The sequence below is a fragment of the Microtus pennsylvanicus genome, chromosome 4 (assembly GCF_037038515.1).
Source record: "Microtus pennsylvanicus isolate mMicPen1 chromosome 4, mMicPen1.hap1, whole genome shotgun sequence".
NCBI lineage: Eukaryota > Metazoa > Chordata > Mammalia > Rodentia > Cricetidae > Microtus > Microtus pennsylvanicus.
The window spans coordinates 143,975,353-143,993,605 of NC_134582.1; the positions used below are offsets into that span (position 1 = coordinate 143,975,353).

Sequence of the window (18,253 nt, forward strand, 5' to 3'; positions counted from 1 at the left end):
AGAATGGATAAGGAAAATGTGGTATATTTACACAATAGAGTACTACACAGCATAAAAAGAATGACTTCTTGAAATTTGCAGGCATATGGATGAATCTAGAAAACATTATATTGAGTGAGGTAACCCAGATCCAGAAAGACAAATATCATATGTACTGACTCATAAATGTCTTCCAGTGACAGGAAATTATCTACCTCATTCTTCTTTAAGAATATAATTTAGATATCACTTCTGCTATGATGTTGGACACATGGTACGTAATAAATTCTGGGGGAATAACATCAATGCCAATGGTAGTAACATAACCATAGAACATGATTGTTAGTGGTAAGATAACTACAGGCAATGACTAATGGTGGTAGGTTAGCTACAGGTAAGGACTGATGGTGGTAGGTTAGCTACAGGCAATAACTGATGGTGGTAGATTAACTACAGGCAATGACTGGTGGTGGTAGGTTAGCTACAGGCAATGACTGGTGGTGGTAAGTTAGCTACAGGTAAGGACTGATGGTGGTAGGTTAGCTACAGGCAATAACTGATGGTGGTAGATTTACTACAGGCAATGACTGGTGGTGGTAGGTTAACTTCAGGCAATAACTGATGGTGGTAGATTAACTACAGGTAATGACTGGTGGTGGTAGGTTAACTACAGGTAATGACTGATGGTGGTAGGTTAACTACAGGTAATGACTGGTGGTGGTAGGTTAACTAGAGGTAATGACTGATGGTGGTAGATTAACTACAGGCAATGACTGGTGGTGGTAGGTTAACTACAGGTAATGACTGGTGGTGGTAGGTTAACTACAGGTAATGACTGGTGGTGGTAGGTTAACTACAGGTAATGACTGGTGGTGGTAGGTTAACTAGAGGCAATGACTTTTGGTGGTAGGTTAACTACAGGTAATAACTGATGGTGGTAGATTAACTACAGGCAATGACTGGTGGTGGTAGGTTAACTACAGGTAATGACTGGTGGTGGTAGGTTAACTACAGGCAATGACTGGTGGTGGTAGGTTAACTAGAGGTAATGACTGGTGGTGGTAGGTTAACTAGAGGCAATGACTGGTGGAGGTAGGTTAACTACAGGTAATAACTGATGGTGGTAGATTAACTACAGGCAATGACTGGTGGTGGTAGGTTAACTACAGGTAATGACTGGTGGTGGTAGGTTAACTACAGGCAATGACTGGTGGTGGTAGGTTAACTAGAGGTAATGACTGGTGGTGGTAGGTTAACTACAGGTAATGACTGGTGGTGGTAGGTTAACTACAGGTAATAACTGATGGTGGTAGATTAACTACAGGTAATGACTGGTGGTGGTAGGTTAACTACAGGTAATGACTGGTGGTGGTAGGTTAACTACAGGTAATGACTGGTGGTGGTAGGTTAACTACAGGTAATGACTGGTGGTGGTAGGTTAACTACAGGCAATGACTGGTGGTGGTAGGTTAACTACAGGCAATGACTGGTGGTGGTAGGTTAACTTCAGGCAATAACTGATGGTGGTAGATTAACTACAGGCAATGACTGGTGGTGGTAGGTTAACTACAGGTAATGACTGGTGGTGGTAGGTTAACTACAGGTAATAACTGATGGTGGTAGATTAACTAGAGGCAATGACTGGTGGTGGTAGGTTAACTTCAGGCAATAACTGATGGTGGTAGATTAACTACAGGCAATGACTGGTGGTGGTAGGTTAACTACAGGTAATGACTGGTGGTGGTAGGTTAACTAGAGGCAATGACTGGTGGTGGTAGGTTAGCTACAGGCAATGACTGGTGGTGGTAGGTTAACTACAGGTAATGACTGGTGGTGGTAGGTTAACTACAGGTAATGACTGGTGGTGGTAGGTTAACTACAGGTAATGACTGGTGGTGGTAGGTTAACTACAGGTAATGACTGATGGTGGTAGGTTAACTACAGGTAATGACTGGTGGTGGTAGGTTAACTACAGGTAATGACTGGTGGTGGTAGGTTAACTACAGGCAATGACTGGTGGTGGTAGGTAACTAGAGGCAATGACTGGTGGTGGTAGGTTAACTTCAGGCAATAACTGATGGTGGTAGATTAACTACAGGCAATGACTGGTGGTGGTAGGTTAACTACAGGTAATGACTGGTGGTGGTAGGTTAACTACAGGTAATAACTGATGGTGGTAGATTAACTACAGGCAATGACTGGTGGTGGTAGGTTAACTTCAGGCAATAACTGATGGTGGTAGATTAACTACAGGCAATGACTGGTGGTGGTAGGTTAACTACAGGTAATGACTGGTGGTGGTAGGTTAGCTACAGGCAATGACTGGTGGTGGTAGGTTAACTACAGGTAATGACTGGTGGTGGTAGGTTAGCTACAGGCAATGACTGGTGGTGGTAGGTTAACTATGGGCACTGATTGGCAGTAGGATAAATACAGACAGTAGTATAGCTACAGACATTGGTTAATGTTGGGTAACTATGGGCAATGATTGGTGGTAGTAGATACAGGAGGGGCCCCTCCTGAAACTTCTTGTGCAGGTTCAGCTGTGCTATGCTGTTCAGTCAATGCTTAACTATTGTGTGTTCTTGACTGGTTTTCTCATTGTGGTGTAACTGGCTAGGCTGAGTGCTTTACTCTGTCAAGATCTAACATTAGACTCATTTGTTGGTGTTTTTAGGAGCCAGGCTGCATCAGTACTAGATGTAAATCTCACCTATCCCTTGTTCCAAAGTAACTCTGCTTAAAGACTCCTTAAAAGCAAGTCCTGCTGAGCTAAAATCAAGATAGAAATTTTTACCAACCTGCTACTCCACTGAATGCTTTGGACATGTAGAAATCAGCTCAATATTTCTGGAATGAATATAAAATCTTCAAAGCTACTTATCAGCCCAACTTGTACTTTCTAGGTATAAAAGTGAAGTTTCCAAAGTAAGTAGATCTAGGTTTGTGTTTCTCCTTCTAAAAATGCTGGCAGGTGTGTTAATTTGTATTAATTTCCTATCACTTCTAGAATTCAAAGCATGTAAAAGAAAAGATGGAACATTTGCATGGCTAGCCACAGTCCAGCACAATCCTTTTATGATTACTTATAAAGGAAGCATAGACATCTGTTAAATATTGTTATTGTCAGGCAAGCAAAATAACTCAGAGGGAAAGCAAACTTGTTGCATGGGCATGAGGACCTGAGTTCTGATCCCCAGCACCCACATAAAAAAGCTAAGCATGATGGGGTTACATGTGCCTGTAACCCCAGTGCTGGTGTGTCAGAGACAGGAGGATTTCTGGATCCAATGAGAGCCCAAATCTCAAAGAATAAAGCTGAGAACAATAGAGGAAGGTATCTGGTACACATGGGCCCATACACAGATGCACACACAAAATATTGATTTCTTAATCAATACTGTTATCACATCATCATGATTAAAATTATCTGTAAGAATGAATATTTTTAGCCTTACTATTAAAGAGCAAAGTATCTCAGGCTCTCTGAGACCATGATCGACTAATAAATATAGCCATTGCCAGTTTAAAAAAATCAAAAGCTTTACACCAGAATTAATTATGGCAATCCATAATTATCTTGTGCTAATTATACAAATCAAGTATCTTCTGGCTTTCTTATATCTGTTATAATAAATCCCTTTGCCACAGATTTCTGTCTTACACAGGTTACCATAATTACAACAAAGCCTGGACTTACCTGTGCGATAGACAAAGTTGCCTTCAGTTTCTGATGACGACGGAGACACCAACTCTTCCTCAAATTCATTGGAGCTAAAAGATCCCGAATGGTTTCTTTGCCTTGTTTTTCCCATCATGGCAGTGCTTGTGGCCATGACATGTCTCAAAGAGTCGTTAAGGTAACGGTTCAACAAGCTGCTCTTGTACTTGGGAGGCGACACGTAGTCCTCGGCTGCCCTTGACTCCGGCCTCACTCCGGCTTTTATCACTGAGTTCTCCCCTTTAATGACAGTGTGATGGGCAGGGGTGCTGTAGCCCACTTCGTTCGTGTGATTTCTTGGGGGATTTTCTCCATCTAAAGGGAAAAACATCACCAACTAGTGTTTGCACATACTTTCCCTAGCTGCGCAACTATCACAGTCATTAAATATGCAAAATTGAAGAATATATGCCATATGCAGAAGTATTTTTGATATATAAGATTAATTTTTAGGTAAAAAGAAACAGGAGCCTATGTAATTTCCTATAGGGTATTTAATTTTAAGGAAAATGCTTTCTCCACACATGACAAATCCACAAACAGAGGGAATGGCTATAATTGCTGTTGCTTTATATACCATAAGGATGAAGCTGCCTCATTAAAAAATAAATTTGTGGCACTACAATATTTGTGGTCAACCATTAAGACAGCACCTAGGTGGACTTATATAATGGCAAAGCAAAGACAGGAACATAGAATCTGAACGAACCTTCAGAGCAGGAGTCGTCGCTACTCACGCTGAGCCGCTCAGCGTTGCCTTGCACGTACTTGTTGTATAGCTTTATTCTTAAGGCCCAACTCAAATCTGGCTGACGAACAGTGTTCTTCAGCCGACGTCTAGCATTAGCAAACCAATTGGACACCTAAAACAGCATCAGTTTTTCAATTAACAAAGCATTAAAACATGGCGATTATGCAATTACTTTCTTTTAAAGGATCCAAGACCAGTGTTACTGCTATACACCTGTGATCTTAGCTACTTGGGAGGCTGAGGCAGGAGAATCACTTAGGCCAGGATTTGGGGTCAGCTTTGGGAAAAGTGAGAGGCACCATCTCAAGGGGAAAAGGGAGGGAGAAAGGGAGGGAGGATAAATGATACAAGAATCCACAAATACAATGAGTGGAAATTTAATGGTGACGTTGAGTCAACCAACTTGTGTTGCCCTGAAATTTTAAAAAATAAGAAATCTTTCTGAAGATGTGCAAGTGTCCTGTTGGGGGAATGTCTAAGCTAAGGTACTAGAGAAGCACACAGATGAAGGTTCAACAGGAAAACAAAAGGTGAGCATAAGACTTAAAGAGCAGGTTTAGAGGTTCACCTTCAGGCTAAGTTGTGAGTAGGCGAACTGAAGAGAGTCCAGGGCCAAGCTCTGGAAGCCAATTAAGGAAACTAGACACTTAACATAGAAGGTAGAAAAGGATCAAAGGTGGAGCCATCAGAGGAGTGGGGAAGGGGGGCCAGAACACCTGCTAGAAACTAGAAATCTGCTGTTGAAACATCAGTGAAGACAAAGAAATGACCTTCAGTCTTCCTTCAAGCCGTTGGGTTCCTAGAGGATAAAAGTGCTGTCAGGATATGGACAGCATATAGCTCTTTAAAAAAATTAAAAGGAAAAAATTTGCTTTTAAAAATATGAACTATACAAATATAATTTTTCTGTGAATTTGTTCCAGAACACAAATATATATAATAATATTATATTATTACTATAATAGTTTGTGTGTTAATGTTTTCAGTAGAAAATTCTTTTTTTTGTTTCTTAGTCATACTATAAATTTATTTAGGGCATTTATAGTAGAGTATAAGTATTATAAATACAAGTAAGTATTTTTGTAAATTGATCAATATCTAATTATTACTTAAACTATAGTGATTACTGTTTAAAAAAGAAAAATTACATTTTTTTCCTTGTCTAGCATGTATTTTTTTAATATAAAGTCAACATTGACTACATTCACATTGTCCCCTTCTACCTTGAAAAGCTGTTCTTTCACAGTGTGTACCAGATCCCTTCAAAAGTCTTAGTCATCAACTTCTATACCGGCCAAGCTGAACCATTATGACTATGGTTCAGTGCTTCAAATTCTCTGTCTCTCCATCCTCCACACGTAGGCAACGTCCAGGAGTATTCATTCAGCAAATATACAGGGAGTAGCTATTGCATACTAGCTGTGGTGTAAAGTGCAGGTCTTGTAAAGAATATTAACACGCATACATGCACACACGTGTGTGCGCAACACACACACACACACACAAATCTACAAATGTCACACCTGAACCCCTATAACAACAGTGATAATCTGAGACCAAGGTCAGTCATTCACTGTGGAAGCAAAGAGCTGCTGGTCACTACCTTTCCCTCCCTCCCCTCTGGTTCTCTCACTCACTGCCCAAATTTTCATAAAATCCTCATGATTATTAGTTGGGAACTTTAAAAACATTCTTTCAAACTTCCCTAGTTTCCATTCTGTTTTCTTAAATGGATCTTTTTAATGAACATCAAATTCAAATGTGATGCATTGTTTTAACTTAATCAATTTACTTCTTCATGTCGTCACTAATGTCCTAATCACTAATGTGACTGTGGTATAAAGTGGCCTGGTTTTCTGTTCTGAATTATCTAAAACCATGGCATGTCATGTACATTTAGTTCATTCACTCCAACTTTTCCTGACCTTCACATACTTCATCCAGGGCTGGGATGTGACGTAGTGGGAGAGCATTTGCCTAGCACATGTACAGCTCTGGGTTTGCTCCTTGGTGTGAAACAGACAGACAGACAGACAGACAGACAGACAGCCCTTCACCTGTTGTAAAATGGATCAGATGTTTCCTAACATCTTCATCTTCTCTAAGAGAAGAGCTGTGAAGCAGCCGTCTATCCACCAGCCTCTCTGCAGCTCACTGTCCGACCTGCTTCCTAGTCCCAGCACTGTTTCTTGGAATCAGTCGTGTGTGAGTAGGCCTGTCTTTACACCTCTCACACACAGGACCCAGCCTACAACTTCTCCTGTGTTTATAGCACATTCATAGGACTCAGCTAGATCTTAACCAGTGTTCACTAACATGTGTTATACACATATGATACGGTATAAAACCCAATCCTGATGTGTTATACACATATGATACAGTATCAAACCCAATCTTCATGACACTTTATACAGTAAAAGTGAAATGGCCTTCTAGTTAAAAAACAAACAAACATAATACACTAATTATGTTTAATATAATAACTAAAATCATAGTGTACTATAATTCTAATGCATAAAATGGAAGAATATTAAGTGTTAAAGGGAATTAATTGGCTTTTCACAATAAGAGATCATCTACTTTTTAATGTGTTAAATATTCCTAGTTCTCAACCTATTATAATGGCATCACATGACTTTTCAGAAAGGTCAGTGATCTTTAACATAGGCTTTTTCTCAACTTGTTTCATAAGTTTGACCAACACCAAATCTGCTAGCATACATATGCTGTCTGTATTTTATCACCAGAAATGTATAGTACAACTTAACAGCTAAGTGCAGCCTGGGGTGTTTAATATGGACTTCTGTGAAGAACTAATAGTTGGTAAATTTGAATATTTTGCATTTTTCCTCATTGACTAAATGTAAATTTCTGTGTCACTGACAGTAAAAATATAGACTCCCATTTTCGACATTTTACACTTACTTTGGATTCCTTCATGTGGTTGTGCATATTCTCTTACCAAAGGTAGATTCTGGAACAGCATTTTAATGTCAGAAGTGCTTTTAAAACTGTGTATTTTATAGCAAAGGCTTAAAGAGCCAAGTGTCTAGAAGCTGGAAGAGAAAGTATTTTCCACACATCCTTACTAAAGGTGCTTAGGTGTGTTGTGTGAACAGAGAAACTGCAGTGTGAACCCAAAGGAATGAGCTGGAGTCTCTCCAGTTTTGAACATATTAAACTAACAAACCTAGTCTGAATTATTACGTAAATACTGGGGATCTTCTCTCTGTACCAATAGCACTTGGAATGACGTATAAGGCCTTGTCTAAGATTTTGTTGAATATGTAACAAGTATTTTCTCAGAATAAGTACTCAAACTACCAGCAAAAACAACTAGACCAATGCTGTAAACAAATTTTTTGTAATGCTATGATTTTATCAAATGTCCATGAGTACATCACAGGAATGCGAGTTATATACTGGCAAAACAGTCTCAACACACAAGCATTGTTCTTTGGAAGCTCCATATCTTGTGATGATACAAACTTTCCATCTCAGACTATTTGTTATTGCTCCACAAAAGCACAGGCTATTCCTATTTTAGGAATACATAGAATATTTTTATAATACGAACCAAATCAAGTATAAGATTTTGTTTGGTTGACACCAAACTATGTCATAAAGAAATACTCTCCTTTTAATGCTCTCATAAAAATGATATGTGCAAAGAAAAGTTAAGCACAGTGATAGCAAATTAGGACCAAAATGTTAAGGTGAATGAATAACAAACAATATGCGAGAGTCACATGATCATTAGTTAATTCATTTTCTCAGGGATGAAAAACTGTAGGTACTCCTGTAGTGTCCTCCAGGATTCTATGTATCAGAAAAGGTACTAAAACATATTTCCATCTTTTTACTTCTGTGCTTCAAGGGAGATTGCTGACCAGGTTTCATACCTTCCCTCGGCAGTTCAAGAGGAGCAAAGGAAAGGAGAATTACAGTACAGGAACAGTTTGACGCACACTCAGAGGAAAATGTTAAATGTAAAATAAATGCTCAAACATAAGATATTCTGTTGAAGAATAAAATAGTTATGGTCACAGCTGTTGTAACAAGCCATGAGGAAGAAGCAAGTGCAGGCCCTGTACTCAACAAGAATCATGAGTTCGGACAGAGGCAAGGGCAGCTTTCACATCTGCCTGCAGGCGTGCATGTGCGGTCTATTTGTAGACATTTTGAAAACAAAATGAGTCATACTTGTTCTTGTTCTGAAGATTTCACTCTGTAGGATGAAGTTAATAAGCTGTGTGTTCTCTGCTATGTTCTGAAAGTAAAACAAGAGTTTCAGCTTTCCTGTAATTGTCAGAAAGACATTCTGGAAAGCTATGTGATTCAAATGCCATTTCCCAGAAGAACGCTAATCGATCTACAAGCACGTAGGGATAGTGTGCTGCCCGGAGAGAGCCATGCTACGGTGTGAACCCCATGAGTAAGACATGAGCACTCTTCTGAAGAAACCTCACTCCACAGGATTAAGTGACTCACAGGGAGAGACTGACTCGGGACACGAGCTCTATGCTTTTCCTCCAAAAGTGTAAAGTATTTGCATAATTTATACAGTTTCCATGAAGCTGGAATATACTTTGGATGTTTAATTCATGCTTGACTCATATAAATTCCTATATAAGTGGATGTGTGGGTATACATCACATATTACATATATCTTTTGCATATGCCATTGTCCATGGTGGAAAATAACTGAACCTAAGGTGGATTATAAATAAGATCCTAAGTGGAAATTTTATACATTTCAAAGTTTCCACTTATCATTTTAAAGTTTAAGAAATTTATCTTACTGAAAATAATAAAAAATCATTGTTATACGTGTATCATTTAATTGCAAACATTTTTTTCCTCACTTAAGAATTACATATTTTATGTTCTGAGCTGTATAAAAGAATAAATAATTTTGAATGAAAAATTCACATAAATTAGAAAAATGTAGTCATGTTACCAAGATATAAGTGTGAAAAGAGTTATTTGTATTGAAGCTATGATTACAAGTAGCAAGTAACTATATAACTAAATTAAGAGTATAACTTTGCATTTCAGTTCATTCAAGCTAACAATTAAAATATAAAATTTCTCTCATAGCTGCAAATTCTACTTTTTAATGACTAAACACTATTTTTAAAAACACGTCAAATAAATGTGTTTTACATATGAACAGCAGTGAAGCCATGTGATCATCCAGAATAATGTAATTGATTGTAGAACTTTCTGCTAGAATTCATGCTTCTCTGTAAGTGGGCGTATGTCTAGAATAAGTGGCCTGTTCAAGTTAATATTGAAGCATATACATTTGTTTTCATAAGTCAAGTTTTTCTTATTGTAATAACTATTTAAAAAACTGCTTTTGCAAGGTTCACAGTTTTGTGTTAAACAGATCTCAAGCCAAGACTGAGGAATTAGTTTCTGCCTCCAGTGCTGTGGCAAATCACCATTATTACAATTTCCTGTTGATAGGAAAGAAAGCAGATGTTTCTCTCTAAAACTGTTTTCTGAAAACAGGCAGAAAAATACATGTTGGAATTTTGTGGAGACTTGTTACAAGCCAGCGCAAATGCTTTGTCAAACTTTCCAGTAATTCTTAAATGAAACTGGAAATACTCTGGAAAGAGATTTTTATGTTATCGAGTGCAGCTTTATTTTGGATCTCACAGCGTCCTCGTATGTTTGATGAGATGTCCAAACTTTCTCACTTGTGCTACTATAATATATGGAGCTTGCCCGCTCACCCTGCGGCCTCCTCTTTCTAAATCTGTTGTTTACACCGAAGTTCACATCACTATGTAAAGGAAATTGCACTGTAACAAGACCGCATTCCCTCCGGGATTTGTCCCTCTATCCTTTACCCATAGCTGCCCTGCACCTTGGTAAAAAATCAGAGTAATGGCTCTGTACGGATCGTTTGGGGGAAGATTGTGCTCAGAAAAGCTAATTAAACACAGTGTTTGTCTACTAGGAAAAAAACACGCTGGCATGATTTCTCTACAACTGACAAAGTGAACCGGCCACTCACAATCTGAAATCTTCTCTCCTCAGCCCAGGAGAAAACAGTGTGTGCCATGATGAGGCTGCCTTCTTCCCAGCTTTCCTGCTTTCTGGCTTACCTCTGAATAATGGCTGTTCTTACTTAATCTGAATCTGTACTGTGCTTTAACTTGGGTTCCAATATGCACCCTCAGGCCCCAGGTTCTCAAAGCTGGACAAGCATCTTCAGCACCACCTAGGAACTTGTTAGACATGCATTTTATGGCCCCGCCCCGGAACTACCCAATCAGGAACGATAAGCAAAGCAGGATGCAACAATCTGTGCTCTAAGCAGACTCCCTAGTAAGTGACAAACACTAAAGACTGAAAACCACAGTGGGTTGCACCACCCTTATCCGTCGCGGCTATGATTCCAGACCCATACCCATCACCTTCTTAACACATTCCAGCAGGCCTTCTATTCCCGGCACCCCAACAAGGCATCACACAAACTCCTTCTGGACCCAATCATTCGCACCAAGGTGATTGTTAGGGGTGAAATCTTTTTTCTACGATAGGACCTGGCACCTGTGCCTAGCCCTCATCCTCCTTCGCAACAGAAACCAGGGTATCTGGATCCGCCTGGTCACCACCCTTCCTAGAGAGAGACGCAACCGCAGTACTGCGTTTCTGCTCCTCAACTGCTGGCGTGGAGGAAAGACCCCGGTTTGAGGGGTCTGGATTACCTGCACTAGTGTCATCTGCGAACCGAGGGCCAACAATATCTTCTCGGTCTTCGTGGGGTAAGGGTTGTCACGGTGCTTATAAAGCCACTGCTTAAGAGGCCGCGCCATGTCTTGAAGGGCCTGTCGCTTGTGCCTCACCTTCCCTCCATTCTGTCGGACCCTGGCACATGAGGAGAGGAGAGGGACGTGTTAGTGGCACCTTTTTGGTGGCCCAAAGGACTACATGATAGGTCGTATTTCTATGATGTCAGCACCAAGCCTAGGCTTAACTGAACCCCACCCCCAGCAATCTTGGCTCTCTATCCTTATGCATCTCAACTCTAAGAGCCCCCACAGTTGGGGCAAAGCAAGAAAAGGAAACCCACAACTTCTCACTTCTCGGTGAGAGCAGTGGCTCCTGTGCATCTCTCTAAATAGCCTGTTTGACCGTGGGGTCCTGTGCCAGTGCAAGGCCTTACGTTTATTTTGAAAAGGGGAGCTTTCTTGATCCCAGCAAGGCAGGATTGCAGGGGTAGGGGCGAATGCCACGTGGAAAACTATTCTCTAGACTGTGGATCTGGATCCAGAGCTAACTGATCCTTCCTTCGCCTGCTTCTATAGACCATTATGAGGCTCTGGCCTCAGCGGGAGGGTCGGCCCTCTAAGTCATCTTGCTAAGGTCCTGGGACTGCTGGTTCGCCCAAAGGTCAGGGAACACATACTCCAACGGCGGAAACAACTGCCTAGACTCCCTATTTCATTTGATCCTTTGGAAATGCGGGAAGCTGGGAAAACAGCAGACCCTACAAAGCAGTCTAGAGCCTCTTTCCCTCTTAGGAAGAGTGGAACGTGTGAAACGTCGTCCCAATAGGTGAAGGTTTGTAAAAGACGCTAGAAAAGCAGACTTCCAAGAGGAGCAAATAAAGCAACCATCACTCCAGAGTTGGTATGGGGTGATGCGCTCCCGAGAGGCTCCGGGAGGTGTCGCCGCACAACTGCGAGAGCTCCCAGCACAGTCCCCGCTCCAGCGCCTGCGCCCCTGCCTCCCGGACCTCAGCTTCTAACTCTTTGAAATGCAATTCCATCCTCGCTGACTGGTTTTAACAGTTTGAGACAACCTAATCTCTATTACTAAGCATCAGTGCGGCAAAACAAGCAGCTGGTGTTGTGGTTTTGGAGAAGGCCGGCCGCTTTAGGAACTGCCAAGACCTGGCCAGGCACACACTACCCTACTGCCACACTGCAGATGGCTCACCCCAAAGCTCCCGGGCGACGACAACCCGCTTAACCCTAGAAACCGAAAGCCGGCAGGTCTGCAGCCTCCTCCTCCGGGCTCGCCGCGGACTCCGCCGAGCTATGAGCACCAGGGACGCCGTATGGGAACAGACCTAGTCCCAGTATGGGAACTAACATAGTCCCGGTATGGGAACCGACCTAGTCCCAGGCCAAGGGAACCTTGAGGCCAAGGTGACATCCTCCCGTGACGTGACGGAGACCTTACCTGGGACCAACTGTCTGTTTGACTCGATGACTTTACTCAGTCACAGAGTACAGCACTCAATCTACTCCCTCGATATGCAGAGAAAGCAAGAAACTACGCCAGGTCCCAGATTGTCAGGGACCTCTAGGTGTGGGAGGACTGGGCACCAACTCAATTTCCACCAAGTCTCTTTTGAACTGTTCTACGGAATTAGTCCCTCCCGTTTTGAGAAGGTAAATCCTTAAGAATCGGGTGTCCAGGAGGGAAGCTGCAGAGCCCCTATTCCCAAATTTTGGTTTGCGCTTCACACACCCTCCCCGCAACTCGCCGCTCCTACCCTCCGGACTCCCGGGTCCGCACAGGCCGATGAGCATACCCAGTCCTCCGGTGTCTCAGGCCGAGGTTGTCCTTGAGGGGCGGGCCATCTGGAATGCCCACCTCCGGGCGTGTGTGTGGATTGTCCAAGATGCATCCGTATGGCCTGCTGCCACGTTCCCGCTCTGGGGTACCTCGGTCCTCAAAAAGCACCGCTCCCCCGAGCTTGTTGAAGACAATGGTGTTCATGGTGCGGGCTGGCAGGGATCCGCGGCCTTGCCGCAGCACGTTGGAGCCGGGCTCCAGGAACTCCGCAGCAGGGCTCCGGTTCTAGAAGATCAAGGCGCATCACGTTACTCCCGACTGTGCTCAGGTTCCCACAGCTCAGGAGCCCTGAACTTGATGGGGACTCCGGGACTGCTGAGCTGAGGGCCAGGGCTGGATTGCTGCTGGTAGACTAGTGAACGGCCTTCTTCAGCACCAGGCTACCTACACAGCACTCCTGGGACAGGTCCCTGCCCTTATCCTCTGGGCAGTCAAGCTCCCACACCTCTAGGAACTTCAAACAGAAATAATTTACCTACCGAGGTAAAGAACGCAATTTCCAAACGAACTTTTCGGTCTCTAATAGACACACAATTAGGACAGCGAAACAGAATTAGAATAAAAAGAAAAAGGAGGACTGGAGGAAGAGGAGAAGGAGGAGAAAGGGACATTCGTTAAGCACCACACAGAGAATAAAGCCTCTTCTAGGATAAGCAGAAGGAGTTGGAGGGATGAGACGATTTTGGGTAACACGAATAATTGCGTCAACAAGGGCGGGTCAGTGCGTCCCAGGTCTTGGTGTCAAGGGATGGATGTCCATGTTTTCTAGATCTTGGACCATATAGAGGAGTCCCCTGCTTCTTTCGGTTAAAGTTTCCCGCTGAAATAAGGACAGCGGAGAAAGTTAGTAGAGCCCCACACAGAAAACTGAATGGTCTCAGGTCAAATGTATAACAAATTCCCGAATTTTTCTGGGGCGCTCAAAGCGAAGGCGCCAGGACCTGGGTTTCTGAGGATTACAGTCCTTAGGAATTTGAGCCCATTTCAGAAGTCTGAAGCCTCCTAGCAGGCAGTGACCCTCGCACCTTTCAGATTCTGGCCACCGGCCTTCCGGACAGCTCGCAGCTCACCTCTGGAGTTGGAGCGTTTTGGAGGCCTCAGCCCGCCAGGTGCGGGCATCCGGAGCAAGGCCGCACCACCGCAGAAAAACTGTAATTTCGCCGCGAGATCTGGACCATGCCCAGAGGTCAGATCTCCCCCTTGGCAACTCCTGGTATCTCGGTCTACTCCGAGCCGTTCACATAGAGCTGCCAGCACCCCCTCAACACACATATCCTGCTTCGCGAGTGCGCAGCGCCTACACTCGCCTACACTCGCCTACGCCCCCTGCCCCGCCCTCTAGTCACTGCAGTGGCGGCCACACGCAACACTTAGGAAAAGCCGCAGCGACTAAGCGACGGCCACTGTCAGTGTTGGTATGGAAAGTGAAGTCAGATCTCTCGTGGCCACAGCGTTGCGCCCTAGGGCTGAATCCTGAGCAGATAGGTACCGGTCGGGGTGCGCATACAGCCTTGGCGATAAGAGTCAAAGCAAGTTTGTGAGCCGGGCGCCCCTGTTTAGACGATTGCCGATCACGCCTCTTTGCTGGTGCAGACGCCCTTCCCCGACACTCCACCTCTTTCCACACAGCCCAGTACTAGACACAACAGCGCCTTTTCTATAGCAAAGTCATGGTGAGGTTAGCTATCTAGGACCTTTCCCACAGATTGCAAACACCGCCATGGTCCAGGTCTGCAACTGCGGGCGCGGTGGAGGAGGTTGGCACACGTCCTGGATATCCGAACCATTACAATGGGTCAGTGTGGGGCGTGGGGGCAGTTAAGACCTATAATTCCTAATTCTTCCTTGGTCCCGTGAAAGGTCCCTTACAACCCATTTCTGCTCTTGTGCTCTGCACTTACCCAGATTTTCTCCTAGCTGTGCTGGGGAGCGCGCTCCCTGCGGAACTGGCCCGTGGATAATTAGAAAGCAAAGCAAAGGCGGCCAGGTGGGCTGCCAACTGGTTCCCAGATCCTCCCTCCAGCCTTGACCAACACCCAGGAGCGCCCCCCACTCGACCTCAGACAGAGGTGGGGGAGGGGAGGGCAAACCCCGGCGTGCTGATTGCTGGGGAGCAGCTGCGACTCAGCCTGGGCGAGCCTGGGGCTGGACGCAGGGGAGGGGACCCAGGGCCGTACCTGTGGCCGCCGAGCCCTCAGCCAGCGGCTGGCTGATCCTCCTCAAAGCTAGGCACACTCCCATCCCCGACGCATGTTCTCCGCGAAGGCTTCGACAAGCTCAACGCCGCCACCGCCGTCGTCTCGGCTTTATTTACCCAAACGGACGCTCGTGGCCCGGGACCCGGAATACCGAGGCCTTCTCATGTTTCCTGACTGCCTGGTTCTGCCCGCGAACATCTTGTGGGCGCAATATCCATGTTCCGGGGCAGCAGGAGAGGAAGCGATCGCGCCCGCCTGGCCGCAGGAGCTGCAGTTAACCCCTCGCGGAGAAGCTGCGGCTGGCCGCTCCCCGAGCCCCAGGCAACAGCATTCTCCCAGCGGGGCGCCGCTCCGCTTGCTCTAGCCTCGCCGAGCCAGGAAAGCAGGCTTTCTCCTTCCAGCTCAGGGGAGTAATCCAAGAAGCTGCCCGAAGCCTGGGGCTCCAGAGGTCGCGGTGGTGCAAATCCTGTGTTTTAGCTGCTCCCTGTGCTGGAAATGTCACCACGGGTGGCTGGACGCGAAAAGGTCGCGGAGATGCACCAGGTGTTTCCCTTCTGATTAGCTGGAGGTTAGAGTTTCTGGCACCCAGCAATCTCTCTTGGTGTCATTGGGCTGTCCAGCGAAGTCCAGGCTATGGAGGTGAAGGCCAGGAAAGCGCGTGCTTCTCAGGACAAGCTCTAAAGAGGTAGGGATGTGGAAAGGCAGAGGTGGGGCGAGGCGAGCTCAGGTGTCCCTGCTGATGTAGTCCAGGTGTGCAGGAGATCAAGCTTGGGACATTGGATCTTCAGGTTGGAACCTGAAGGCATCTGGAGTAAGGAAAAAGAGCAACTACCACAACTATGCGGTGTTTTGTAATCACTGCCACAGAACTTGTGCAGAACTTGTGGCAGTTTAGAGAGTCCGCGAAGTGGAGCATCAAGTCGCCTGCTAGGATGGCTAGGCTCTGCTGCTCTTGCTACCGTCCATTTCTTTTAAGAGCTAAAGCAGACTTTTGAAAGCCTAACAGAATTAGCATCATTTGAACCTTTCTCCCTTAACATGGCCATGCAGAGCTGAGCCTCATCTAAGAGTCCACATTTTTTTGTGCTCTAGAAGCGGCTAAAGTATATAATAAAGCGGTTATTTCCAAGACTAACCGCACTCTCTATTCTTCAATCTCCTCAAACCCAGCAAGGCACAATCTAAATCAGAAAGGAGGGTGGCTTTTCATTTTTGTGCGCCAGGCAGATGCGCACTATGGTTTGATCGCATTTTGTGCTGTTCCCGGATTTCTGTTATATAAGGTTCCTTGGTTGCATTCGCTGTCTTTCGCTCTGAGCTTGTGCAGTAAGTTGAGGACAGGCTCTCCGGTTCACAGAGGCCACCGCAGCGGCCTCTTAACAATTTCAACCACCCCTTTTCTGCCGGCAAGTTCAAAGCAGAGGCAGGCACAGCTGACAATCCATAGGAAGAAAGGGCCCATTCTCTTCCGTGGTCTCTGTGCGAAGATGGTCTGTAGGCACTGGTATGAACTCAGTTCCAACCTTCCCTTCTGACTTCCATTCTCGTCAATTGCCTTTCCCTGGGGCGATGGCTAATGTGATCATAATTTCATAATATCCTACTGGTTTACGGAGCTGTGTGCTACATTAATGCTACTGTAGTGCAGAACAAGGCAATTTTGTCAGTTTTTCTTAGTATTTCAATGTATTTACATGCATTAAAAAATCCAGGTACTTCACGATACATTGGCTGGTTAGTCCTCCCCATTAGATATACAGACTTCTTCTTCTTCTTCTTCTTCTTCTTCTTCTTCTTCTTCTTCTTCTTCTTCTTCTTCTTCTTCTTCTTCTTCTTCTCCTTCTCCTTCTCCTTCTCCTTCTCCTTCCTCCTCCTCCTCATTCTCCTCCTCCTCCTCCTTCTTCTTTTTTTAAAAGCAACTTTTATTTGTCACAGACACACACACCTTCCTCTCAGGTGAGGTCACTGAAAATTAATATCACATCTCCATTCGATCGGGGCTTAATGATTAGGGTCTATTTTTCAATGGAGGGGCAGTAGACGGCTCTTGTTAAAAATGAAAGTGTCTTCCGAATAGTTCCAGGCTGCAGCCTGTGTGCGAGTGGGAAGCGTATTCCTTTACAACAGCCCAGACACTTTTATCATATCATATGAAATTCTACCTTTTCCTAAATTGATTTTTACTCAGACTCTCGCATTGTTTCACCATTCCTGTCTGTGAAGTGCTTGCTGAATTGCCAACCCCAGATGTGAAAGTTGCCTTTTTAGGCAGCTGTTGCAAGAGTGAAGGACATGTGGAAGGTGCCCTATGCTCTAGGGAAGGAGGAAACCGAGCCCCAGCTCAGAAGGCAGAAAACCAGAGGCCTAAACTTAATTCTGGTTAATTCGATGTTGGTTTAGCCTGAATTTACTAAAGTGTAAAACAATAATGATAAGTTTATTATAAATTTTCCTTACAATATTTCTATTGTGTTTTTTTTTAATGTGGAAGTAACATTGCCATTTCTGAAATTAAAAAGATGTTAAAGGACATTGGGCAATTTTTTAACTGTTTTATTTAACTTAGGATATAATTACAGATATATGTTATTTTCACCTTAGTGTGTGTGTGTGTGTGTGTGTGTGTGTGTGTGTGTGTGTGTGTGTGTGGAGGTGTTGCTTTTGGTGTTTTGAGATTTATACCAAGGTACCTTTCAGAATTATCGTTGGTCAAAGTGCTTGGGGAGAAAAAAGTGTTTTTAAACTCACTTTCCCACTTTAAAACCTACTGACAGAGAATGAACAAATGCTATAAAAGACTCCATTTCTACTCAAATGTTTTAAGAAAGCAAGGGCATGAACAGTGACCAGGCTCACTTCACAGTTGGCCAAGCTGACTGGAGAATCCAGAAGTTGGTGCTCTGGGACAGTAGTCCAATGGGAAAGGTGGGCATAGGAGTAGGCTCCGAAAGGTGTCCTTCGATGCCTGTGGCTCATTTCCAATTGAACTTCATAAATAGC

At 44.2% G+C, this 18,253-nt stretch overlaps 1 protein-coding gene across 3 annotated transcripts in view; it reads right to left on the bottom strand.

Moving 5' to 3' along the window:
• Mkx (mohawk homeobox) overlaps nt 1-15,867 on the bottom strand; it is a 65,119-nt gene extending 49,252 nt beyond the window's left edge. The window contains exons 1-5 of one of the 3 annotated variants that reach the window (XM_075970764.1): nt 15,233-15,867; nt 13,012-13,280; nt 11,177-11,336; nt 4,410-4,563; nt 3,680-4,015 (exon numbers count right to left, since the gene is read on the bottom strand). In XM_075970764.1, the coding sequence (XP_075826879.1) occupies nt 3,680-4,015; nt 4,410-4,563; nt 11,177-11,336; nt 13,012-13,199 (838 nt within the window). In that variant the 5' untranslated portion in view covers nt 13,200-13,280; nt 15,233-15,867. Of the gene's footprint in view, nt 1-3,679; nt 4,016-4,409; nt 4,564-11,176; nt 11,337-13,011; nt 13,281-14,125; nt 14,245-14,956; nt 15,080-15,232 lie in introns of those variants that run through there. The other 2 variants (XM_075970766.1, XM_075970765.1) reach the window with 2 other exon arrangements.
• Between the last annotated feature and the right edge of the window lie 2,386 nt (nt 15,868-18,253).